Below are 26244 nucleotides of genomic sequence, written 5' to 3' on the forward strand. Positions count from 1 at the left end.
CTGTATCTGGTTGTGATCCCCAGGTTGTGCCAGTCAGCTTTCGTATGATATTGTTTCTAGCACCCACTTTTTGCTTGATGTTCAGGCAGTGCTTCTTGTAGGTACGGTTCATTTAGCAGGCGCTAAGAACTATTTATACAGAAAACCACAACTGATGTAGATATCCAAGACTGGGAAACAAGTTTCAAAAGAAATTTTTTTTCTGTTGTTTGAGGGGAATTCAGGGTGTTTTGGGTCCTCTTGTGGTCCACAACCACACTTCATTCACTGATGGCCTAAATGCTGGCAGTTTTTTAAAAAGCAAATCTCACATTATTCTGATGGGAAAAATATTGTAGTCATGCACTGTCAAAAATATGTTGTTCAATTCTCAAGAAGAATCCAGGATTTACAAGATTTTTGCAGGTCCGACTTTATTCTACAAAAAAATGTGTTTTAACCCCCAAAGGAGAATAACATTTTCACTCTAGAGAATAGCATATTCCATGCTGAAAATAATGTAGTTTGTGTATTGTCGAAAGCTTTCCTGGCCAGAATCACTGGGTTGTTGTAGGTTTTTTTCGGGCTATATGGCCATGGTCTAGAGGCATTCTCTCCTGACATTTCACCTGCTTGCCATAGATGCAGGCGAAATGTCAGGAGAGAATGCCTCTAGACCAGGGGTCTTCAAACCTTTTAAACAGAGGGCCAGATCATAGGCCCTCAAACTGTTGGAGAGCCGGATTATAATTTGAAAAAAAACATGAATGAATTCCTATGCACACTGCACATATCTTATTTGTAGTACAAAAACACTTAAAAACAATACAATAATTAAAATGAAGAACAATTTTAACAAATATAAACTTATTAATATTTCAATGGGAAATGTTGGCTTGCTTTTGGCTGATGAGATAGGATTGTTGTTGTTGTGTGCTTTCGAGTTGTTTCAGATTTAGGTTGACCCTGAGCGAGGGCCGGGTAAATGACCTTGGAGGGCCGCATCTGGCCCCCGGGCCTTAGTTTGAGGACCCCTGCTCTAGACCATGGCCATATATCCCAAAAAAAACCCTACAACAACCCAATGTATTTCGTGCAGAATTTTATTTGTAGAAAATTATGTTTTCTGTACCCAAAACCAAACTCCATGTGTGAGTTTTGCTGGGAGTAAGTCTTCACTGCAGCATTTTCTACACAGGAAAGAACATTTCTTGCATGCACAAAAATCTTTAGAGAAATATTATTTTCTATTCTGAAAAAGCTGTTCTCTGTGCAAAATAACAACACAATACAAAAAACAAACATAAGAATTTTGTGTAGAAAAAGTCACAAATTGCAAATAGTTTTTGTAAACTATTTGCAATTTGAGACTTATTGCTAAAATTACATGTTGCTTTCTTTGCAAATGAAATTAGTGAAGAATTACTCGTATTTACTCGAGTCTGATGCACTATCAACACTAATGCACACCTCAATTTTCAAAACCCCATAACAAAAAAAAATTGCTGGTGAATGTAATGTGCAGTGGCAAAAAGTGCATGCTTCATAATTTGGACAAAAAACCCTGCAGATTACAGTGGTTGCATGCTTATAATGTCTTCTTTTAAAACACTACTATGAGAACACCAAAGGTTTCAGCAATGGAAAAGAAAACCTTGGGGTGCTACAAAATGAATCAACTTTAACTTTAATAGGAGCTCCAGGCACTCCTGAAGTAGCTTCCCCTTTTTGCTTTGGCTCAGCACTAAGATTTCCATATTACATACCCTAATGCATACCCTAATTTTGGGAAGGTGAGCATTAAATTTGAATAAATACAATATATGGTTATAAGGAAGGGAATTATCCTCTGTTTTTGAAAAAGCTGATTCTAGAAAATAATCTGATACTGAGATGCCAACTGACTTTCCATTTTTAAAAAGAACTAGCCGTCCCCTGCCACACATTGCTGTGGCCCAGACTGGTGATCTGGAAAATAAAGTAATTGGTTTCTCATATATATAATTTGTTTATGCTTGTGAGTAAACATTATTTCTTGCTATGTCTTTGTCAGTGTTGATGTGGAGATTGTTTTGTTTGCCTACTCTGGAAGATGCAACATATCATTGTCCTTTAGGGGTCCCTTTCAAATCTATGATACTATATGTTTGTGTGATTCATATCTATCTATCTATCTATCTATCTATCTATCTATCTATATCTATGGCTGGATGGCTCTTTGTCAGGAGGGCTTTGATTACATTTTCTTGCCCTGGTGAAGGGAGTTGGAGTCGATGTCCTTAAGTATTTTCTATTGGTCATGGGGGTTCTGTGTGGGAAGTTCCCCCAATTCTGTCGTTCATAGAATCATAGAATCAAAGAATTGGAAGAGACCTCATGGGCCATCCAGTCCAACCCCCTGCCAAGAAGCAGGAATATTGCATTCAAATCACCCCTGACAGATGGCCATCCAGCCTCTGTTTCAAAGCTTCCAAAGAAGAAGTCTCTACCATGCTCCAGGACAGAGAGTTCCACTGCTGAAAGGTTCTCACAGTCAAGAAGTTCTTCCTCATGTTCATTGGTAGGGTTCAGAATGCTCTTTAATTGTAGGTAACTACAACTCCCAATTTTCAAGGTCTATTTTCCCCAAACTCCATCTGTGTTCATATTTGGGCATATGGAGTATCTGTGCCAAGTTTGGTCCAGATCCATCATTATTTGAGTCCACAGTGCTCTCTGGATGGAGGTGAACTACAACTTCTAAACTCAAGGTCAATGCCCACCAAACCCTTCTAGTGTTTTCTGTTGGTCATGGGAGTTCTGTGTGCCACATTTGGTTCAGTTCCATCATTGGTGGAGTTTAGAATGCTCTTTGATTGTAGGTTAACTACAAATCCCAGGACGGCAACTCCCACATTACAAGATCATTTTTTAATGAGTGATGGTCACTCCTCGGGTTAGTAGGTGTCTTGTGGCCAAATTTGTTGTCAATCCATCCAGTGGTTTTTGAGTTATGTTAATCTCATAAATGAACATTACATTTTTATTCATATAGATTTAAAAAATCAAGCTCGAAGAGAGTACATTCTCTCATCTTTAGCCACTTCTTAATGAAATCTTGTGGGTGGGCTGGTGATGAGTTCAGCTTTGGTCTGGAATGGAAGTTGTGTGACAGAGAAAAAGGGGGAAAGAAACCAAAATCAAGTGAATGAGTAAAAGAAAAACAGCACAGATGAGGAAGTGCCGCACAAGAAAGGGAGGAAGCACAGGACATTTTTCTGCTGGATTTGTGCGGCTGATGACTGTTTGCCTCGATACATATGCTGGACTAGCACCTTATTTACTGCTCTTTTTCTTCCTGCTTCTCTTGTGTTTTCAGGTTATGCCCAGCAAATGGCATACAAGAAACCAGACCACTCCTATGCTGCCTGGATACATCGCCCATCTAGCACTTGGTAGGAGTAATACAGCTGTAGGACTGCACTTAAATCTGTGATAGGCTTGCCAGAATCTTTTATCTCCCGTCACACTGACTTTTGAATGTTTTCATTGTCTTAGGACGTTTTTACTTTGGTGCCGTTTTGTCAGCAGTTGCCGGGGAAATGGCAGCTGCCAGGATGCTTCCCTCCTTCTCCATCACATGGTGGGGATGAGGAAAGGCACGTTGCTCCTAATATGGAGGAAAGGGCAAACAAATTCAGGTAGCACCATCAGAGCTACCCAACATAATACTTTCCTCTCTGTCATGGCAGAGGAAGTGTCTTCAATGCTTCCCCTCCACTTCAGGAGGAATGGGGCAGGACCAAATCAGCTGTTGTCTGATGGCTCTCAGCAGACCCCATCCTGAAGAGTGAAAACAGGCCATAAAAACCCTGTGTGAAGAGGTCCCTTGCTTTCTTGTTCTATTACTCTTTGTTATTTTTTGAGAGATCTTCTTCCTTAAGAGCAAGTGAGGCTCATACATTGTTGTTATCTGCTGACAGGCTGACTTTGACTTATGGTGACCCCATGAATGAGAGACGTCTAAGGACAAAACAAGGAAATGAAACAGAGGAGGGGAAAAAGCTAGGCCAAGACATCATACTTAGTAGTCTATGGTATCTGTTGAACCCTTCTCCAGCACCGCATTTTAGTCCCCAAGGAAATAGAATTAAATGTTTAATTCCATACTTGGTGAAAGATATGACGATGACTAAATTAATTCCTGTTTCCTTTTCCTTGCTCAATTCTACTGCTTATTATTCAACTCTGAGACTCTAGTCTAGTATGAGAAAACTGTAGCCCTAGGATTGTATATAGTATTTTTTTAAAATAATTTGAAGTCCCACCCCATGTTTTACATTGATTATAAAAACCATACATTGAATTATAGGACTCTGCCACTCTGCACAAATAATTCATTCTCATTCCATTTCCGTGGCCATTCCATGGAATCCTGTAATTTGCAGTTTAAAGAGAGAACTTGAAAATCTTTAGCCAATGGACCTCTTCACATGGGGAAAAATAGCCCCGATTTGTCACTTTTGGCTGAGGCTTCGACAAGGCATGCTGAGTTCCATCAGATGACACATGGCAGGCACCACCCACATTTCTCCTGAAGTGGAGGTGAAGTGCCAGAAGGTGCTTCCTCCACCACCATGGGGAGAAATGCGTTTTTTGGTAGCTCCAATGGAGCAACCCATACTTTCCTCCCCTTTTCCTCATACAATGGGAGAAAGGGCAGTGCTGCGCATTACGGCACTTTCTCCCATCTGATGGGTGCCAATAAAGGAAGGAAAGAGGCCGCGCCTTGCCTTTTGCCGACGACTGCAGGCACAACAGTACAGCCCAAGTGGGCCATGTGAAGTCCAAGGAGCTGCTCAGGAGCTTCTAACAAATCTACAAATCCCAAGTTTTCAAAGGACACAGCTATTTCACATCAAGTAGAATTGCGTCATTATTTTGGGTTATATGGAAGAATGCCTAGCATAGGGTTGTTGTAGGTTTTTTCGGGCTATATGGCCATGTTCTAGAGGCATTTCTCCTGATATTTCGCCTGCATCTATGGCAAGCATCCTCAGAGGTAGTGAGGTCTATTGGAACTAGGAAAATGGGTTTATATATCTGTGGAATGACCAGGGTGGGACAAAGGACTCTTGTCTGCTGGAGGTAGGCGTGAATGTTTCAACTGACCACCTTGATTAGCATTTGATTGCCTGGCAGTGCCTGGAGCAATCTTTTGTTGAGAGGTGATTAGATGTCCTTGTTTGTTTCCTCTCTGTTGTTGTGCTGTTCTAATTTTAGAGTTTTTTAATACTGGTAGCCAGATTTTGTTCATTTTCATAGTTTCCTCCTTTCTGTTGAAATTGTCCACATGCTTGTGGATTTCAATGGCTTCTCTGTGTAGTCTGACATGGTGGTTGTTGGAGTGATCCAGCATATCTGGTTTTCTTTTGTAATAGGTATTTTTCCCCCATTTTTGAGAGGCCATTTTTGTGTGTATGTTTTTCTTTTATAAGGTACGAGGTCTTTCTTGCTTTAACTTTTCCAATAAAGGCATGTTTCCCTTTTGGATCACACTTTTCAGGAAATTGGCAAACATTGTTTTAAAGCTTCAAACCATTATAAGGCAATTTCCAGCCAACAACAAAACAAAGTAAACTCTTAACTTGTCGATGGACAGAATTCATTCTTTGAAAATCCCAATTTTGGCCCATACACAAATAAATTGGCCAAAACACTTTTGGCTTTTTAAAGAATACATTCAGTCTGTCTACATTTTCATGGACATGATTCTCTTTTTTCTGCAGATTTATTGCATGTACTCTCTAGCCTCTAGTCTCTGACTTTTATATAATTTTTATAATGTGTGCTAATATTTTTAATTGTGTTTCATGACTGTTGTGGCATCGAATTGCTGCCAATTTGTAAACTGCCTTGAGTCGCCTTCAGGCTGAGAAAGACGGCATAGAAATACCGTAAATAATAATAATATTCTTACTACCATTAAATAAATCTCAGCTGATGTATGTTGTTTATCTTGCAGGCTAACAGCGTATGTAGTGAAGGTCTTTTCCTTGGCTTCCAAAATTGTATCGACTATTGATGACCGGGTTGTCTGTGGAGGTGTGAAGTGGCTGATTCTGGAAAGGCAAAAGCCAGATGGGATTTTCAGTGAAGATGCCCCTGTGATTCATGGAGAAATGGTGGTATGCTTTCTTTTTGCTATTTCTGCAGTCCAGGGGATTTTATATCCAGAAGAACATAAAACTGATATTAAGTAACTGGCTGTGTTGTACCAGATAGACATAATGGGTCAAAAAAGGAAATAAAAGTAGTAATAGAATCTGATGGGAAAATGGAGACAACGTATGAGTAATTTATGTACAGTTAAGATAAGGTAGCTTTCAGAGGAATTGAAAAAGGAAATTGAATCACCAGAAAACTGAAGGCTGTTTCAGGTGTAGACAAGAGAAGAGCAGGAAAGAGGCAGAGGAGAATTAAAACATAATACTGAAAATGTTCTACACAAGAGTAGTCAAGAATGTCGAAAAAGTTAAAGCAGTGGATATATCCAATGGAGAAGAAGTGGGGATTTTTGACTAAGACGCCTAGGACTGTGAAGTTCATTTAACCTAGCGCAAATATCTAGTTTCAGCACTGGCTGTTGGAGGATTCTGTGGGCCCTTCCACACAGCCCTATATCCCAGAATATCAAGACAGGAAATCCCACATTATCTGAGTGTGGACTCAGATAACCCAGTTCAAAGCAGATATTGTGGGATTTTCTGTCTTGATATTCTGGGATATAGGAGTGTGTGGAAGGGCCCTGTGTCAATGAAATGTTCACTCTAACTATCAAAAGGGCTGAATTTATTTAGGAGCTCCATTAAAGTCTGTCACCTGCATTGGATTTGTGCTTTCTTTTGTCTTCTGCTTCCTTTTAGGGAGGCTATAAGGGTGCTGAACCAGAGGTGTCATTAACAGCTTTCGTCCTGGTTGCATTGATGGAATCCAGAAGCCTCTGTGAGAGACATGTCAATGTAAGTACATCTGTAGCAAGAAAGATCACAAGAGGTGGCAATTTATTATAAACTAGCCATCCCCAGCCACGCGTTGCTGTGGCCCAGTCTGGTGATCTGGAAAATAAAGTAATGAGAAAGTGTTGGTTTCTAATATATGTAATTTCTTTCTGCTTGTGGGTAAACAGTATTTCTTGTTGTTTCTCTGTCAGTGTTGATGTGGAGATTGTCTGGTTTGCCTACTCTGGAACATGCGACATATAATTGTCCTTCTTTCAAATCTATGATACTATATCTGTCCTATACATGTGTGTGTGTGTGTGAATCATCTATATCTATCTATGGCTGGATGGCTCTTTGTCAGGAGGGCTTTGATTATGTTTTCTTGCCCTGGTGAAGCAAGTTGGACTGGATGGCCTTAAGGTGGCATTTTTCAATCTGGGGGTCGAGACCCCTGGGAGGGGGTCACAAGGGGGTATCAGAAGGGTTACGAAAGACCACCAGAAAACATAGTATTTTCTGTTGGTCATGGGGGTTCTATGTTGGAAGTTTGGCCCAATTCTATTGTTGGTGGGGTTTGATTGTAGGTGAACTATAAATCCCAATAACTACAACTCCCAAATGTCAAGGTCTATTTTCCCCAAATTCCATCTGTGTTCATATTTGGGCATATTGAATATTTGTACCAAGTTTGGTCCAGATCCCTCATTGTCTGAGTCCACAGTACTTTCTGGATGTAGGTGAACTACAATTCCCAAACTCAAGATCAATGTCCACCAAACCCTTCTAGTGTTTTTTGTTAGTCATGGGAGTCCTGTGTGCCAAGTTTGGTTGGATTCCATTATTGGTGGAGTTCAGAATGCTCTTTGATTGTAGATGAACTATACATCCCAGCAACTACAACTCCCAAATCACAAAATAATTTTTTTGAGTGAAGGACATACATTGGGTTGTTAGGTGTCTTGTGTCCAAATTTTGTGTCAATTCGTCCAGTGGTTTTTGAGTTCTGTTAATCCCACAAACGAACATTACATTTTTATTTATATAGATAGATACCTTATTCGTTCCCATTTTGTTCCTTTTTTAATCAATACATTAGTTTGTCTTCAACATTACAGTCTCTCAAGAGCCATGACCAACCCAACTCACTGCATTCTCAATCCAAAGCCAGGAAATGAATCATGTAGCCATCCAGAAGTTGTTGGACCATAACTCCCAGCATTCCTTGCCATTGGCTTTTCCTGCTCGGAACTACAGTCCAACTACATCTGGAAGGTCACATGGTTCCCATCCCACAGTAACGTGAGTGTTTTTGCTTTTTAATCTGTTACACAAATAGTTATATACTCTATGAATTATTCACCAATTATTTGGAATGGGTCAAAAGAAAAGGATAGATAACAGACAGGAATGATGCCCACGTGAACTTTGATGAAACATCTTAGAGAAGTCTTATGATTGTATTACTTTCTGCTTTTGTTTTGATGAAGGTGCAGATTTATTTCCCCCCCCCCCTCTAATTTTTTCCATATGTAGTCTTAGATGCATCATTTTGCAAGAAAATTAAAAACCAACACCTGGCACCCATGGGGAGAAATACAATGTGGCCAAGAGTGTGCTCAAATTGTGTTGCTATTGTGTGCCTTCAGGTCATTTTCAACCAATAACAACTCTAACACAAACTTAACACAGGGTTTTCTTCTCAAGATTTGTTCTGTGGGGGTTTATCTTTGTCTTCCTAGGAGGCTGAAAGAGCATGAGTCACCCAATGGGTTTCGATGCCTAAGAGGAAATTCGAACTCTGGCCTCCAGAGACATAGTCCAAAGCTTAAAACACTATACCACACTGATTCTCATAAGTTCATCTTCTTGTACGCAGGGTTCTTCTTCTATTTCACTTTCCGCAAATGAGGTTGCCAAATGGGAAAGCATATTGTAGTTTGTTAAACAGGGTTAAAGTAATGTAACCTACAGCCTTCACTATAAATCTGTCCATGTTACAGATATATAGAGCCTTTTCACACTACACAGTTACATCACTGTGATTCCCCTTTGATTGCCATGGCTGCATCCCATAGAATCCTGGAGTTTGCAGTTTATGGAGGACATTGACAATTTCCCAGCCAGAGAAAGTCTCTGGTCTCTCTCACCAAATTACCAGTCTCAGGGTTGCATTTATTTATTTATTTACTTTACTTTACTTTACTTTACTTATATACCGCTGTTCTCAGCCCAAAGGCGACTCACAGTCGTGTACAACAAACAAGACAGCAAAAATTCAATAGTACAATATAAAAACAGTTAATAACCTAACACTATGCACAATTAATAAACAATTACTACAATAACCATTCAATATCATCTCATCAACAAAAACATAGTCCAGAATCGTCGTTCATTGTCATATTCCTATGTTCATTACCAATCATTGCACTAATTATTCGAACGTCTGCTCAAATAGCCAGGTCTTCACTTTTTTTATGGAATACCATTAGAGATGGTGCAAGTCTAATGTCCATGGGAAGGGCGTTCCACAGCCTAGGGGCCACCACTGAGAAGGCCCTATCTCTCGTTGCACTGGATCTTAATTTAATTAAACCCAAACTCTTCATGTTGTTCACATCCAAGTGAGCCCAGTAGAGCTGCCTCTAAACTTCTTTCCTCTCAGAAGTGAAAGCCTTAAGATACTGTACCGGCCAGACATAAAAACTGATCAGTGCAGTTGGTGTTGGAACTGATCAGAGAAAGAAAATGTTAGCATATGGATAATGCAGCCGATACTATTGTCATCTAGTGATGAATCATGGGTGTGTGTGAGAGAAAGGAGAACAAGGGGGATGTTACAAATTTCAAAACCTTTTTTTAAAAGAAATTTTATTAAATTTTATATAGAATACAACGAAAGAGTGAGAACAATAAAGTATAGAAAAGTGAAGAAAAGAGAAAAGAGAAAAGTAGAAAACATCCTAGATAAAACCCTTAAGAAACCCTTAAAAATATAAACTACAAAAATACACACACACACACACAAGATGACTTCTATTCCATCTTCTTGGATAATGTTTTCTTATTACTCAAAAATACAAAAAGAGTTTTTGAGCATAATAAAATTGTCTCTCTTGTTTTTTTCTTTTCCCAAATTATCCAGATAGTCACGGAGATTATCCCAATTCATTCTTTTTATTATCTTGCCTGTATTTTTCTTCAACAAAAAAGTCAATTCGTCCATGTCCTTTATTTCTTTGATTTTCTCCATCCATTCCTGTATGGGTGGAACTGAGCCTTGCTTCCATTCTCTAGCAAAGACAATTCTAGCGGTGGTCGTAATATATGTAAAGAGTTTGTCCTCTTATTCCGTCAGTTGTAAATCTAAATCTGTGAAACCTAACAAATAGTACTCTGGTTTTCTTATAAAAGTTCTTTTTAAAATCTTTTGTGTCTCTTCATGAATTACCCTCCAAAACTTTACTGCTTCTTTACAAGTCCACCACATATGGTAGAAGGAGCCAACTTGTTCTGAACATTTCCAACACTTATCAGAAACCGTTTTATACATTTTAGAACAGGTAAAAAACTGTATGATAAAATGGGCCCAAAATCTAAGAAAACCAATTCAAATGAGGGAGTGGGAGCAGATGTGGAACAAAAAATTAAAATATACATATGCAACAGATTTAAAAGAAAATTGGATAAAAATGTTCCACAGATGGTATACCACACCTAAGCAACTTGCTAAAATGTACAAATTTCAAAACCTTAAACAGAGGCTGGATGGCCATCTGTCAGGGGTGCTTTGAATGCAATTTTCCTGCTTCTTGGCAGGGGGTTGGACTGGATGGCCCATGAGGTCTCTTCCAACTCTATGTTTCTCTGATTATTCAGACAAGCTTTGCTCTGAAAGAACTGGGTGGATAACTTTAAAGCATAGGTTCTTTTTATTGTAATTTTCCAGTATGAGAAAGTGTATCAAAACTTTTACACAAAGAACAACGTTGGACATACAGACATACAGATTCTATGTAACTACATTGAATCCACAACCTACAAATTACATTGGCTAACAAACAAAAGGGAATTACATTTTTGCTCATGATTGAAATATGCTTCCTAAATTGCCCTAACACATGAATACCATCTTTCTCTTCTCCCCACTGCAACTTTCAATGTAGGTTCTAAATAACAGCATCAATAAAGCTGCTAATTATTTACTGAAGAAATATAAAACACTGCAAAGGCCTTATACCACAGCGCTGACAGCCTACGCTTTGGCCCTGGCAGGGAGATTGAAAGATGACAGAGTCCTCATGGCAGCATCAACAGGTACCTTTGGAGCAAGACCCTGAACAGAATGAAAAGGACAGGCAGTTTCTGTTAGGAGCTGAATGAAAGACTAGTGAAACTAGTCATGGCTGTTGTGTGAGCAGCAGCCAAGCCAAAGGCTGCCCATGTCAAGTGGAAATTTGCATTCTAAAATTTCTTCTCAAGATAATGTGTGCAAATCACTCTAAGGCTCTGAATCACTTAATCATTTGTCTAATAGACTGCAGTTTATTTATTTGTTTTCCTTCTGCTCTGGGTGCCTATACAAAGTTGCATTGATATCCTTGACTCAGAGAATTCTGCTAAACTCCTGGGCAGATCCATTGAAAATTATGTGAAATACCTTATATCTAATTTATTATTATTTATTTACATTATTTCTATCCCGCCCATTTCAGCCCGAAGGCGACTCAGGGCGGTATACACAGTTGGCACAATTTGATGCCGAAACAAAATACATACATTGATAAAGCAAAAACATTAAGTGCAATTAAACATAAACCTCAGTGCATAATAACAATTTAAAAAGAAACTATGTCCTCTCATTCAAATCTTCATCTGTTACATTGTCTTGGTTGTTCCTGGGTCAATTTCCAACTCTAGTTTGTCTGTTTACTACAGGGTTCCGAATGCTTGCTCGAAAAGCCAAGTTTTTACTCTTTTTCGGAAAGTCAGGAGGGAGGGGGCTGATCTAATATCCCTGGGGAGAGAGTTCCATAGCCAGGGGGCCACCACAGAGAAGGCCCTGTCTCTTGTCCCTGCCAGACGTGCCTGCGAAGCAGGCGGGATCGAGAGCAGGACCTCCCCAGACGATCTTAGGTTCTGGGGGGTTTGTAGGGAGAGATGCGTTTAGATAGATAGACTGGGCCAGAACCATTTAGGGCTTGATAGGCTAAAGCCAGCACTTTGAATTGAGCCCAGTAGCAGACTGGCAGCCAGTGGAGCTGATTCGACAGGGGAGTTGTATGCTCCCTGAGCCCAGCTCCTGTTAGCAACCTGGCTGCCGCACGCTGGACCATTTGAAGCTTCCGGGCCGTCTTCAAAGGCAGCCCCATGTAGAGTGCGTTGCAGTAGTCTATATGGGATGTAACCAGAGCATGGACCACCGTAGCCAAGTCAGACTTCCCAAGGTACGGGCGCAGCTGACGCACAAGTTTTAATTGTGCAAATGCTCCCCTGGTCACCACCGAAACCTGAAGATCCAGGCTCATTAATGCATGGTTTTCTTAAGTAGTGCCCATGTTACCATTAGCAGAAAAGATTGAAAACAGCTCATTCCCCCCTTAATTACCATGACATTTTTGGAATGATTCAGATATCTCAGAGTATACATGTGTATATTTCAATATCTATAGCTAACTCTATCAGCATTGTAGAAGCATTTCAATGGCTAGGTAGTAGTTGGAGAGAAAGGGACTTTAAAATCCAGAGGTAGGTGACAGTCTGTTTCTTATGGGGAATGATGGTATTTCAAGGGCATTGAGAAGTTTAGGACTATGAGTTCATATGCCCTGAAGAGCTGTTCAGCCAATATCTCTTTCTATATATTTAGGCAATAACAGGTGGGAAGAATATAATGCCCGAACCTACAACATTGAAGGCACCTCCTATGCCTTGCTGGCTTTGCTGAAAATGCACAGGACTGGGGGCACTGGCAATATTGTTAAATGGCTGACGGAGCAGAGATTTTATGGAGGAACATACGGACAAACCCAGGCAAGCATTTCACTTCTGTTGTTCTGTGACTGGCATTTTCCTATTAAAAACTAACTTTCATTTCAGGCTGCTATCTGGTCTCTATCCGGTCCTTCCACTTTAGTCTGCAGTTGGGGCTTCCATACAGAACAATTCCCTGCATATATAAAACTAGCATGTAATTAAGGCAGTATTTAAGATGGAGTATTCTCTGACATACCATATGGAGAGATTTTTTTCATACACCTGCAGTTTCAAGTGGTACAGCCCAATTACAGGGATTGCTAAACCTGAGTGAGGGCAATCTCAGCCACCCATAGCATGAGCTTTCTTGCCTTGGGAAGGGAGTTATGCAGAAAAGAAAGAATACAATAAAGTCCTCCCTGCCCATTATCATAGAAATACTTGCATGTTTCAATCTGAAAGTTGAATAAGTAGTAAGTTTGGAAAAGAAAGTAGCTTGTCAAAAATAGGAATGGTTCAGCCTCTCTTCAGTGTTGAAGTCTGAGTCCAAAACCATGCTGTCAACTCTGGAGCTGCAGTCATAAGTACATTAAAGAAAATGTGACCAGAAGTGTGGGACTGCTATGCTTGTCCTACAAGCCCCCGGTAACCCCCTAGCCAGAGGTTTAGCACAGCTGGCAAATTACCAGCACCTATAAGATCTGTCAACTGAAAGCTTGCATGTTTGAAGCCCCGGGTCAACATGAGCTGCTGACTGTCAGCCCTGCTCACTGTTTACCTAAGCAGTCTAAAAAAGCTTTAGCTGTAATTAGAGAAATTAGTTACCACTAAAAGCGGGAGAGGTATTGTACGACTCCATAAAGAAAGAATATCAGAAAATGCTGGGCGACCAAAAGGAAGGAGGAAATCCTGATGGTTGTCATAGAGGAAGGAGCGACAGCACCCCCTGTGGCTGTAAATACCTTCAGTGGCACCAAAAGCAGCTGGACACCGAGTTGAAACAACAACATCCTTTCTGTTCTGTGTATTGTCCATACAAAGCAGCATTGAATGTTTGCCGTGTCTGTGTACTGTGATCCACCCTGAGTCCCCTTCAGAGTGAGAAGGGTGGAATATAAATAAAGTGTTGTTGTTGTTGTTGTTAGCACCAGACTTTGGCTTCCTATTCTCTTCAAGGTGAACTGACTCCCCTTTCTTCCTGCCATTTCAGGCAACCATCATGGTGTTCCAAGCTCTTGCCCAGTACGAGATTGACATACCTTCTCATGAGAAATTGAACCTGAAGGTTGCCATCAAATTGCCAGAACGTCAAGATCCAATTAGTTATGTAATCGACAATGAAGGTGCCCTTCTGACCAGGACAGCAGAGGTATAGCACTTTTGGAGCAAGTATAATTTATTTATTTTACCTATGAGCAGGCTATATACATTATTTCCGCTCCGGAAATAGTTGTTCATGTTTTATTTAAATTTCTTATCCACTTATTGGAAGGGCTGAAGTCCGGTTAAATTCTGCTGTCTATGGTTTCATTTGCAAGTGTCCTGCATATCTCCACCAAAGTGCAGTTGGCTTAATGCTACTATTAATAAAGTTCTTGCTTTTCCAAGAAATATTCTATATTTGGTGAATTATCCTGAAGGTGTTTATAATATAGCTGTAAACAGCCCATAATATTAGCGGGATGTAGTTCTGATATGACTCCTCCCTGTTTTCATGGTACATGGAAGGTAAACCCAAGAAGGCAGTCTTGTAGGCACTTGCTAACTATTGCATGGAGTTCAGGATCAGGATCAACCACCTAGGGCAATGGTAGACCTGTGTATTTAAAAATGGATTGGCTACAATTTTCTATAAAGCAGGGCATGTGTGTTTGAGGAAGATTTAAACATATTGTTTTAAAGCAGGGTACTAGAATAATATCATCTCTGTAATAATAACACTATTAGATAAAATCAAACAATTTGTGAGAATCCATTAGAAGGGGATACTAACTCTGGTTGTTTTTCAGACCAAGCTCAATGAAGATTTCACTGTTCGTGCCTCCGGCCAAGGAAAAGCAACAATGACAGTTGTGACACTGTATAATGCACAGATGAAAGAAGATGCAGCTCAATGCAAGAAATTCACCCTTGATGTTAGTGTTGAACCCCTTGAACTGAGTAAGTTGGAGTGGTAACTCATTTTTGATCAAAACTGTAGCTTCTAATGAATGCTAGATTTGGCCCTCTAGTTCAAATGTAGCACAATCCATAAATCTTAGTGTTCTGTCGCGCACTGGGCCTGTAAAGAATTGTCTTTAAAATAGGACGTGCAGCCTTTGCCCAGCGGGAAGGCAGGGGGCCCAAAGAGAAATTCTCAGAGGTTTTCACCACAAACAGTCTTTAGATGGCTTGAGAAGTACAACGAAGTCTTTTATTAATGAACAATCAAACAGAGACTTCTCTTGTCTTCAGTAAAGTTAAGCAAATGATTCCAGGCTTTTATGCAACTGGTAGCTTCCTAAACTTGCCCACGAAGGACAGGCAACTGTCTTCAATAACTTCTTTACTTTAAATGGAAAGTCCCCTTTATAATTTCTCCCAGGCTGACTGTAATCTAACCCTTACTGATGTGGGCTCCGCTGCTGGGTTGAACTGCTTCTCGAACACCGAGTGGACCTACCAGCAAGGCAGTAGATGTTCTCCAGCTGGAGTTCTTTGGTCTTTAGGGCTGTTTTCCTGGAAATTCTTCAAAGCTTTGGGGATGCTTCCCTGGAAATTCTTTCCCTGGAAATTCTTAAAGGTTGAAGCTTTTGTACAGGGGAAGTTTACACATGTCCTGTACATTGGTTAACCTTGCTGAGACTAACTAAAAAATGGCTCCCTTCCCTTTCCAATTGCCCTGAGCAAGGGGCAGGACCAAACTTAATGATGATGGACAGGTGACTTGCCCTATGACTGCAACCAAAGGAAACCACCTATCTGCAGAATCCCAGGAACCTTGGGCTGCAAGCAAACATTTTATACAAAGCAAATAAAATTGGAGCTCATGGTACAGCTGTACCAGAATACTTAGTGACAGTGTTTTCAAATTGTTGATCTGGAGGATGTATACGCATGTTGAACAAGACACACCAGTTCCCCGTTTTCCTGTTTGATTGTTTTCAATTTCAGATTTGTCTTTTGGGTTTTTATTATTCTCTTTAGAGCATTGCAGGCTAAGATTGAAAAATCTAATCGACTAATGAAAGGGACTCCCATAATGAAACAGAATTGTTTATTTTCCATTTGAAAAAAGAATATAGGGGCTTATAGGGATAACAATACGAGCGCAGTTGTACAAATTCACAATTTAAACCAGGGGTCCCCAAACTAAAGCCCGAGGGCTGGATACGGCCCTCCAAGGTCATTTACCTGGCCCTCGCTCAAGGTCAACCTAAGTCTGAAATAACTTGAAAGCATACAACAACAACAACCCTATCCCATCAGCCAAAAGCAGGCCACCCTTCCCATTGAAATACTAATAATAATTGTATTGTTTTAAAGGTTTTTTTTTTGCACTACAAATAAAATATGTGCAGTCTGCATAGGAATTCATTCATTTTTTTTTTCAAATTATAATCCAGCCCTACAACAGTTTGAGGGACTGTGACCTGGCCCTCTGTTTAAAAAGTTTGACGACCCCTGATTTAAACACTTAGCTAGGACAGCAAGAGGACAAAAGAGAGGCATATGACACAGAGTAAATGAGAACAAAAATGAGACAGGAGAGCCAAAATAGTTCAGAAAATAAAGGAATGGTACAATGCCAACAAAGGATAACACCAGGATTTATTCTAGACCAAACTTTCATGCAAGTATCCTTTTCGTGAATTAGAACACAAATTAGAATGTAGACCTTTAACAGATCTTGGGGTACTTTGTGAAAATCTGCCAATGAGGATAGAAGAAGCCTATTATTGGGTTGTCAGAAAAGGAGGGAGTGGGTGACAGATGAATACTTTTTTCATGGAGACCATTTCTTCTAGGACAATCAAGGATTTTCATTGGAACACATGGCCCCATTTAATGCTGTGGGGAGGTTTTTTTATTTTGTATCAAAAGCATTGCATAAATTAGTATAAAACCAATAAAAATAGAAGGAGCACAGGTGACTAAACATCTTTTGACCAAAAACTGGCAACAGCAATGGCATTGTCTGTAGCCTCCAACAATTCTTCCTCTGTACATGAGGGCACAGTGGACAAGCATACAGATGTGGAGTTGTCTGTTCTGCTCCACAGTCACATAAGGTGTGGGATTCTTTTAGGTAGTGCCATTTTGCCAGGTTGTCTTTTGATCTGCCCACTCCACTTCTGAGTCTGTTCAGGGACTTCCAAGTTGCCCATTCTTGGTTTGCCCCTGGAGGAAGACCCTCCTGGGTGGGGGGGGGGCATCCAGTTGGGATTTCCTGGTTTAGCTGCCCAGAGGGATACCCTTGCTGTTGCTGGGGGGACGCCAAGAGGAGTGGTAGTTCTCATAAAGCTTTTCCTTGAGTTGAATCTACTGAGAGGAAGCTGGTAGCCATGTAGTGGGTGGCTTTCACAGTGTTCAACCTCATTTCTCTCACATTTAGCAGCAACTTCCCATCGCACATCAGGGGGGGCAATGCCAACTAGCTTGTAGAGTTTATCAACAGGTGTAGGTTTAAGACATCCTGTGATTATTCTGCATGTTTCATTCAATGCTGTGTTCACCTGCTTTGCATGGGCAGACCTATGCCAAACAGGGCAGGCATACTCGGCAGTTGAGTAAGACAAGACTAAGGCTGATGTTCTTACTAATTTTGGGTCTGCACCCCATGTGCTGCCAGTAAGTTTCTACAGGATGTTATTGCGTGCAGCTACTTTGTGCTTGGTGTTCAAGCAGTGTTTCCTATATGTTAGTGTTCGATCTAAGGTGGCACCGAGATATTTAGGATGGAAACAATGTTCAAGTTCTTGACCTTCCCAGGTGACTTTCAATTTCCTGTCGGCTTCACGGTTGCGTAGGTAGAAAGCACACACTTGCGTCTTGGCAGGGTTAGGCTTCAGCGGGTTATCTTTGTAGTAGCTGGGAGGTTATATGAACACTAATTCTTTCCCTCTTTGTCTTAACAATTTCTAGGTCAGAAGGAGCTAAAGGGATCCCTCCAGATGGTCAAGATGAAAATCTGCACCAGGTAAGAGTGCCAGAGATTTAGCTGAAGGAAAAGAAAGTACTGCTTTACAAGGAACATGTCCCTAAAGGTTCTCTGTTTTCACAAGTTCAAGATATCTCATTTGCAAAGCAGTTGAATATATCCTACTCCCAGCCCAAACTGGTTGGAGAAGAGAAGAACGCATTAGAAACTAAAGGGCAGCACTTGGAAAAAAGATTCACTGAAGTTGATAAACTGTCACCTTTGCCTTCTATGTGCAAGATTACACCATTTTGCCTTGAATGGAGAAAAAATGTTTATTTATCCCTCCAGATGTTGACAAACTGCAGTCCTTGTCATCTCTACTCATTGAACTTTATGCTTAAGGCTGAAGGGAACTGCAGTCTCCTGCATCTGGATGACTGGGGTTCTTCACCTTGGCCTATAACAGGCCCGTAGCCAGGATTTCGTTTCGGGGGGGGGGGGGGTGAATTTTTTTCAGGGGGGTTTCGGGGGGGGCTGAGTTTTGGGGGGGCTGAGTCTGAGTGAAAGAGGGTCTAGCCTAGCAAACCTTTTGTATCATTACCCCAATACCCCCATGCATATGGGATATATTGAGTATGGTGATCAGATCATGATATGAATAAACATAACAGCCTAAATAATGCACCAGTAAGGCCTTTTCGTGAACCACCATGAGAATTTCGGGGGGGGGGGGGGCTGAAGCCCCTCGAGCCCCCCCCCCCCCCCCCCCCCCCGGTTACATGCCTGGCCTATAATGAATGGAGAAAGTGAGGACAGCAATTGATTTTAAGTGCTGCAGATTTTCAAATGTGATGTGATTCCCAATTGATGATTGGCAATAGACAACTACATAAAAGCCAGCCAAATGCTTCTTGTGCATTTAGGCAAGCTGTTCACCTTATACAAATAATGATCCTTAATGATAATCTATATAAATAAAAATGTAATGTTCGTTTGTGCTATTCACAGAACTCAGAAACCACTGGGGCAATTGACACCAAATTTGGACACTATGTCCCTAACAACCCAATGTATGTTCTCCACTCAAAAAACAATGAGAAAAAAAGCAGAAAGAACTTCTAAACTGCATGTCCACAAAGGAGAAACTGCATGTCTACCGAGACCCATGGCCATGCCCCCTCTTCCCCCTCGCAGGGAAACAGTGGCCGTTAAAGCCAGGCACACGTGCATGGCCACACACACACACACACACACACAAGCGAGTGGAGTGGAGGTAGAGGCTTGCCACATGCAGCCCCTTCTCTTCCCCTCCTATGTCAGGAGAGCAGTCTCCTCCCCCTTTCCCTGTTGGAAAGTGCCAGCAGCAGCAATGGAGTGCTCCACGCAAGGAAGAAGGGGAGGAGGAGGAGGAGGCAAAGAAGGTCCATGGTGCTTGAATGAAGAACCTTCCTTCTCTCCCTCCCTTCCCTTCTTTCATCCCTTTCCCTTCTTTCCTTTTCTTCTTTCCTTCTCCTTCCTTCCCTTCTTTCCCTCCTTCCCTTCCTTCCTGTCCCTCCTTCCTTTTTCCTTTCCTTCCTTTCCTCCCTCCCTTTCCTCCTTCTTTCCCTTTCTTCATTTCCTTCCCCTTCATTTCCTTTCCTCCCTCCTTTCTTCATTCCCCTCCTTTCTTTCTTTCCCTCCTTCCTTCCTCCTTCCTTCCTTCTCCTTCCTTCCTCCCTCCCTTCCTGTCCCTCCTTCTTTCTTTTCCTTCCTTCTCTTCTTTCCGTCCCTCCCTTCCTTTTTCCTCCCTTCCTGTCCCTCCTTCCTTCCTTCCTTCCTTCTTCCTTTCCTTCTTTCTATGTAAGATATAAATACAATATTAAATGGAAGGGACAGTCAAGAAGTAACGAGAGAAGGAGGGAAAGAGGGAAGGAAGGAAGGAAGGAAGGAAGGAAGGAAGGAAGGAAGGAAGGAAGGAAGGAAGGAAGGAAGGATGTAACCAAAGAGCAAAGAAAGGGAGGAAAGAAACAGGTAGAGATGGAAGAAAGATGAGATATAGGGAAAGAAAAAGAGGAAAGGAGGGAAAGAGGGAGGGAAGGTTGGTCACAGCAACGTGTGGCGGGTACAGCTAATAATAATAATTTTTATTTATTTATTTATTTATAATTCGTCAGCATCTCCCCAAGGGGACTCGGGGCGGCTTACATGAAGCCAAGCCCAGCAAAACAATACATCAATATAAAAATAATACAGCAATAAAATGTAAGAAAATAAAGTACTATTCCATTATAAATAACACTTTAACACTATAAAATCACAATGTTTACAACACAAAAGTCAATCACTGTGGTCAGGTCCAATCTAATAGATAAAAAGATTAAAAACACTGGGTGGGACTGTCATGAATGACTTTTCAATGACTTTGAAACATAGGTTCTTTTTATAGCAATTTCCAGTGTGAGAGGGTATATCAGATTACAGAAAGACATTTAAACAAAGAATTGACATTGGACATACAGATTCTATGCAATTATATTGGATTTACAATTACACTGGTTAACAAACAAACAAAGGGAAATTACATTTTCACTCAACATTCACACACATGTACATGCATTCATCCACATGCATCCCAATATTACCATATCCTTTCTCCCTCCTTGGAGAAGCACCTGTTAGACCAGACCTTGTGTTCCTGCAGCCTGCCAACATACAGTTCCCAAACTTCCATAATGCCATAACTTAATCACACTGAAATGCCAAAACTTCTTTCCTAAGAAAAATGCCAAGGACCAGATCCCTGTTTCCCATACTGCAGAACCTGACTCCCTGCACAAAATCTAAGACTCCAAAGGTGCACTTCTTCCTCTTCCCTTAAGAAAGAAGCCCCAAAGTGACCAGACTGCTCCCGTGCAGATCTGCCACTATCCATAGGTATTCTATCTTTTTCCTTCCCATGGAGCAGAGCATAGTGGGTGAACCAGACTCCTCAGGTCGGTCACAATTTGAGCATTATTAGACTGAGTCTTTTATAGGAATATTCTGCTGATGTAGTCCCAAAGTTGCAAAGTTGTATTCTGCTGATGTAGTCCCAAAGTTGAATGATAGGCGTCTTCCATCCTGGCTCCATCTCAGTTTCCTGGCCAGATGTTGATCTGCTTGATTGGTGTTGATCTTATGTTGACTTCCTTCTTAACATAAGGAATGTTGCAAACATTTCTGTTATCACTGTCCCAATTCTTATCAGAGTTTACTCTTCAGATCTCATTAACAGGTTTTAATCACATGCCAGAAAGCAGGTAGTTAGTTATTGCAGGCCTTAATATTATACTGGTGTTTCCAAAATTATTAACTCCATCCATACAACTTCCATTCTTCCATTCATTCCCACACATCATATTAAATCCATATTTGTCAAATCTGCACATTGGCATTCTTGTGACAAGACGGCAGTGTAATGTATCTGGACATGTGCACAGGTTTGGACAGAAGTGCACAGGTTTGGACATTTTATAAGTCTTTACCAGAATTATTTTGTTCATCAAGTGCAGATGTCTTGGTGAGTCCATGGGCATTCATCAATAAACATGTGCTAGATCTCACTTTTCACTTTTCTAACAGTGTGCTGGTATGTCTGTACCAGGAGCTCCAACTTTATTTTCTTTCTATTAAGTGTTTGCATGCATTCCAAAGTTTCAGGGATTCTGCAAAAAAAAGGTGGCTTCCTTTGGTTTGCAGTCATAGGGCAAGCCACCTGTCTATCATTGTTAAGTTTGGATCCGCCCCTTCTCCTAGGGAGATGGGAAGGGAAGAGGGGGCCATTTTTAGTTAGTCTTAGTGAGGAAAGCTAAGTTAGAGGACGTGGACAAGCTTCACCTGCAGAAAAGCTTCATTTCACAAGACATTCTGGGGGGAAATTCCCAAAGCTCTGGCTGGGAGCTTGCAGCCTTTCAGCCTTACAGCATCTGAGGGAAACAGCCCTAAAGTCTTAAAGAAATTCCAGAGGGAAAACAGCTTTACAGACCCAAAAAACTCCAGCTAGAGAATCTACAAGCTTTGTCTGGTAGGTTTACTCGGTTCCAAGATGCAGTTTGGAATCAGTAGTAGATCCCACACCGTCAAAACTTAGATAACAGACAGCCTGGGAGAGGTTAAAAAAGGGTTTTCCTCTCAAAGTATAAGAACAATTAACGAAGGCAGTTGCCTGTCCCTTGTGGACAAGATTAAGGAAGCCACCAGTTGATTTAAAGCCTTGAAGCATTTGTTTGACTCATTGAAGATTTGAGAAATATCTGTTTAATTTGTTCAATAATAAAGGATTTTGTTTAACCTTTCAAGCCATCTAAAGACCATTTCTTGAGGAAAATCCTTGAGGGCCTCTTTCGTGGGGTCCTGGCTTCCCGCTGGGCACAAGGTGCACGTCCTATTTCAAAAGACAATTATTACAGGCCCAGTGCGTGACAGAACAGACAGAATCACTTTGAAAATATGAAAAACCGGTCTTACTGGCCTGAAAGCAAATCCAGTGCTAAAATCTTTCTGTGCCATTTTTATCTGCTCCTGATTTTAGGTATCTTGGTAAAGTTGATGCCACAATGTCCATCATTGATGTCTCCATGCTCACTGGTTTTGCACCTGATCTTAGTGACCTTAATAGGGTAAGTAAGTCTTGTCATATGCAAGAAATGACTGCTTAACTTTGCACTCAATAAAAGCTTTTGAATATGAAAATTGCACCTGCAGAAAGAGTTTGAGATAAAATATAAAAACCACAATTTCTCAGGGTTAGTTCTTTTCCCCAGAGATAATTCTGTACAGTTATATTTTATTTTTAAAAAATCTTATCCTTTTTATTGTACTATAGATGGGCCCCAGCCAGCAGGGAACATTCAGTGGAAAATTAACCATGAACGAGAGGAGGGAAAAGAGGAAGGAGTGAAGAAATGGCATAATTGGTTGGATGAATGGGATCAATTAAGTTAAATATAATTGAAACTGTTGGGAATGTGGACTAAAAATCCTGGGAAAATGTGGCATTTTAAGAAGGAACTGACATGTGTAGTTGGCGTGTACATTTTCATTCTAAAAAGAATGAATCTTCTCATTATTCTAAGAAAGTCATCAAAACTGGCATAGTTTTGCAAGATTATTCACAGTGTGGCAGCTATCCTTTGTGAATCGTTTTGCACAGAAGATAGCATTTTGGTGCAAAATTTGCAATATAACATTTTCTGTGCAGAAAACAAGTTTCTCACACAAAAAGCAGCACATAAAAAGCTGGTAAGTTGCTGAGCCAAATTCAAGGTGCAGGTTATGACCTATAAAGCATAAATGGTTCAGGCCCCACTTATCTCCGTGAACGCATCTCCTTCTATGAACTCTAAAATCCATCAGGGAGGCCCTATTCTCACTCCCGTCACCGTCCCAAGCATGGTTGGTGAGGATGAGAGAGGGGGCCTTCTTGGTGGTGGCCTCTGGAACACCCTTCCCAGGGAGATAAGACAGGCTCCATCACTCTCTTTTCATAAGAACTTGAAGACTTAGTGGATTCATGAGGCCTTTCACAATGATTAGTTACAAGTCCCAGGCCCTGGCCATTAGTTAGGACCTATTACCCCGGACCAGATCTTTTATAGTTCTCTAATAGGCCCTTGAAATGAGTAGTCCCAGGCCCCACTATGGCCATCGTTGGGACCTGGTCATTGCACTTTACCCATTTTCCCGGTCCCCCATGTTGTCTTTGCACTATCTTCAGTCATCGAGGTTCTGTTCCAAACCCGGTAAAACAAGAGAAATAACTTTGAATTTTTGCTGTGTATGAAATGAAAATCCAATTCTGTTCTTGTGAGATGGAGTATACCATGTATCAACAATGTCTTTTGTACTTTTTTCCAATGTTTAGCTTCTGAAGGAGTCGACAGATTTATCGCCAAATATGAAATTAACAAAGATACTCTGAAAGAGGAAATTTTGTTATTTACTTGGACAAGGTAAAGCTGGAGTAGATAAATTATAAAAACAGCTAGACAGGATCTGGTGTGTTGCAGTAAAGATTGTAAATTAAGGCAATGGAATGAATTTGAATGGAGGGAATGGGGGGAGATTAGAGTTTAGGGCCTATAAAGCCCTAAACGGTTCTGGCCCAACTTACCTGTACGAACGTATCTCCCCTTATGAACCATCAAGGACCTTGAGATCGTTCGGTGAGGCACTGCTCTCGGTCCCGCCTTCGTCTCAGGTACATTTGGCAGGGATGAGAGACAGGGCCTTCTCAGCAGTGGCCCCCGGCTATGGAATGCCCTCCCTAGAGAGATTAGGGAGGAAAGAAACAGGTAGAGATGGAAGAAAGAAGAAGATAAATAGGAAAGAAAAGAAAAAGAGAGGAAAGGAAGGAGAGAAAGAGGGAGGGAAGGTTGGCCACAGCAACGCGTGGCGGGTACAGCTAGTCTATATATATATCTATATATATATATATATATATATATATATATATATATATAATCCCATTTTCTCTTAGATTGATATTTGTTCCTCTATTTTCATAGTGTGGCTGCTTAACATTAAGGAAACATTCTGATATTTCTCTATAAACATTGGGTGGAACACAATATATGCCCAAAGTGCCAGGCCCTGCATTTCTCCCTGTGATTGATAGGTTCCTATTGGCGAGGCTGAATGTACAGATCATTTTGATCTATTAGTGTTTCTCAGAAGTGCATGACCCATTCTTCTTATGTCTTTGAGGCTGATGAACTTTTGATCCCATTTAAAACAATGACATTATGGAAGCACTCCCAGTCAAATCCTCCCCTCAAACAAAATTTCCTCAAGATAGCTCAGGAAATCTGTAGGGGAAAAGCTTCAGTTGGCAGGATGGTACCCAAAAATTTATTTTACCTTTTCTCTCCCCATCACAGGTCTCTCACTTAAATGATGAATGTGTTCAATTCAAAGCTCACCAGTTTTTCGAAGTTGGTCTCATTCAGCCAGCATCCGTGAAGGTGTACAACTATTATAATCTAGGTAATGGCTATCACACTTCTTTCAGTGGATTCAGCACAAGGAAGGCCAGCTATACACTTAAGCCACTTGAGATGTTTCTGGCAGTCTCTTCTCCCACCCCCACCCTTGATCCTGGAGAGAGGCAGATGAGCTCCCTCTATCAGCTCCAGCTCCTAGGCCTGTCGGTTTCGTTTCGTTAATTCGTTATTTCGTATTAAAATCGTTATTTTTTGCATATCCGAAGCGATATCAAAACATATTTTTAAACCCGGAAGGGTTTAAAAAATATCGAAGCAGCAGCCCCATGTATTTTACGAGCTGAAGCTCCGCTCGTTAATGGCATGGGAGGCTGCTGCTGAGCGCGCCATCCGGCTCTGGCTCCTCCTCTTCCTCCGGAGCCCATTGGATGGCGCGCGGCGCGCTTCACAAGCGGCCTCCGCGCGCCATCCGGCTCTGGCTCCTGCGCCCCCCCCCTCCTCCTCCTCCTCCTCGAGCCAGAGCCGAGATGGCGCGCGGAGGCCGCTTGTGAGCCCGCGCGCGCCATCCAATGGGCTCCGGCTCCTGCGCCCCCCCCCTCCTCCTCCTCCTCCTCCTCCTCCTCCTCCTCCTCCTCCTCCCAGCTGGGAGGAAGAGGAGGAGGAGGAGGAGGAGGAGGGGGGGCGCAGGAGCCAGAGCCGGATGGCGCGCGGAGGCCGCTTGTGAGCGCGCGCGCGCCATCCAATGGGCTCCGGAGGAAGAGGAGGAGCCAGAGCCGGATGGCGCGCGGAGGCCGCTTGTGAGCCCGCGCGCGCCATCCAATGGGCTCCGGCTCCTGCGCCCCCCTCCTCCTCCTCCTCCTCCTCCTCAGCTGGGAGGAAGAGGAGGAGGAGAGGAGGAGGGGGGCGCAGGAGCCAGAGCCCATTGGATGGCGCGCGCGGGCCTCACAAGCGGCCTCCGTGCGCCATCCGGCTCTGGCTCCTCCTCTTCCTCCGGAGCCCATTGGATGGCGCGCGCGCGCTCACAAGCGGCCTCTCGCGCGCCATCCGGCTTGTGTGACTTTTCAGGGCTGTATGACCATGTTCCAGAAGCATTCTCTCCTGACATTTTGCCCACATCTATGGCAGGCATCCTCAGAGGTCTAGGCAAATGGTGAGTTATATATCATCTAATATTATCTATGGAATGTCCAGGGTGGGAGAAAGCCATTCAATGCTAATCAAGGTG

General features: G+C 41.7%; 1 protein-coding gene across 1 annotated transcript in view; it reads left to right on the forward strand.

The window, feature by feature from the left end:
* LOC132768036 (A.superbus venom factor 1-like) overlaps positions 1–26244 on the forward strand; it is a 79736-nt gene that overhangs the window by 40730 nt on the left and 12762 nt on the right. Inside the window, 12 exon segments of the mRNA XM_067464014.1 lie at positions 3338–3413; positions 5984–6146; positions 6885–6980; positions 11129–11279; positions 12832–12995; positions 14149–14307; positions 14948–15098; positions 18063–18117; positions 22610–22701; positions 23942–23986; positions 23989–24029; positions 24957–25062. Of these exon segments, the coding sequence (XP_067320115.1) occupies positions 3338–3413; positions 5984–6146; positions 6885–6980; positions 11129–11279; positions 12832–12995; positions 14149–14307; positions 14948–15098; positions 18063–18117; positions 22610–22701; positions 23942–23986; positions 23989–24029; positions 24957–25062 (1299 nt within the window).

The sequence above is a fragment of the Anolis sagrei genome, chromosome 2 (assembly GCF_037176765.1).
Source record: "Anolis sagrei isolate rAnoSag1 chromosome 2, rAnoSag1.mat, whole genome shotgun sequence".
In the NCBI taxonomy this organism is placed as follows: Eukaryota; Metazoa; Chordata; class Lepidosauria; order Squamata; family Dactyloidae; genus Anolis; species Anolis sagrei.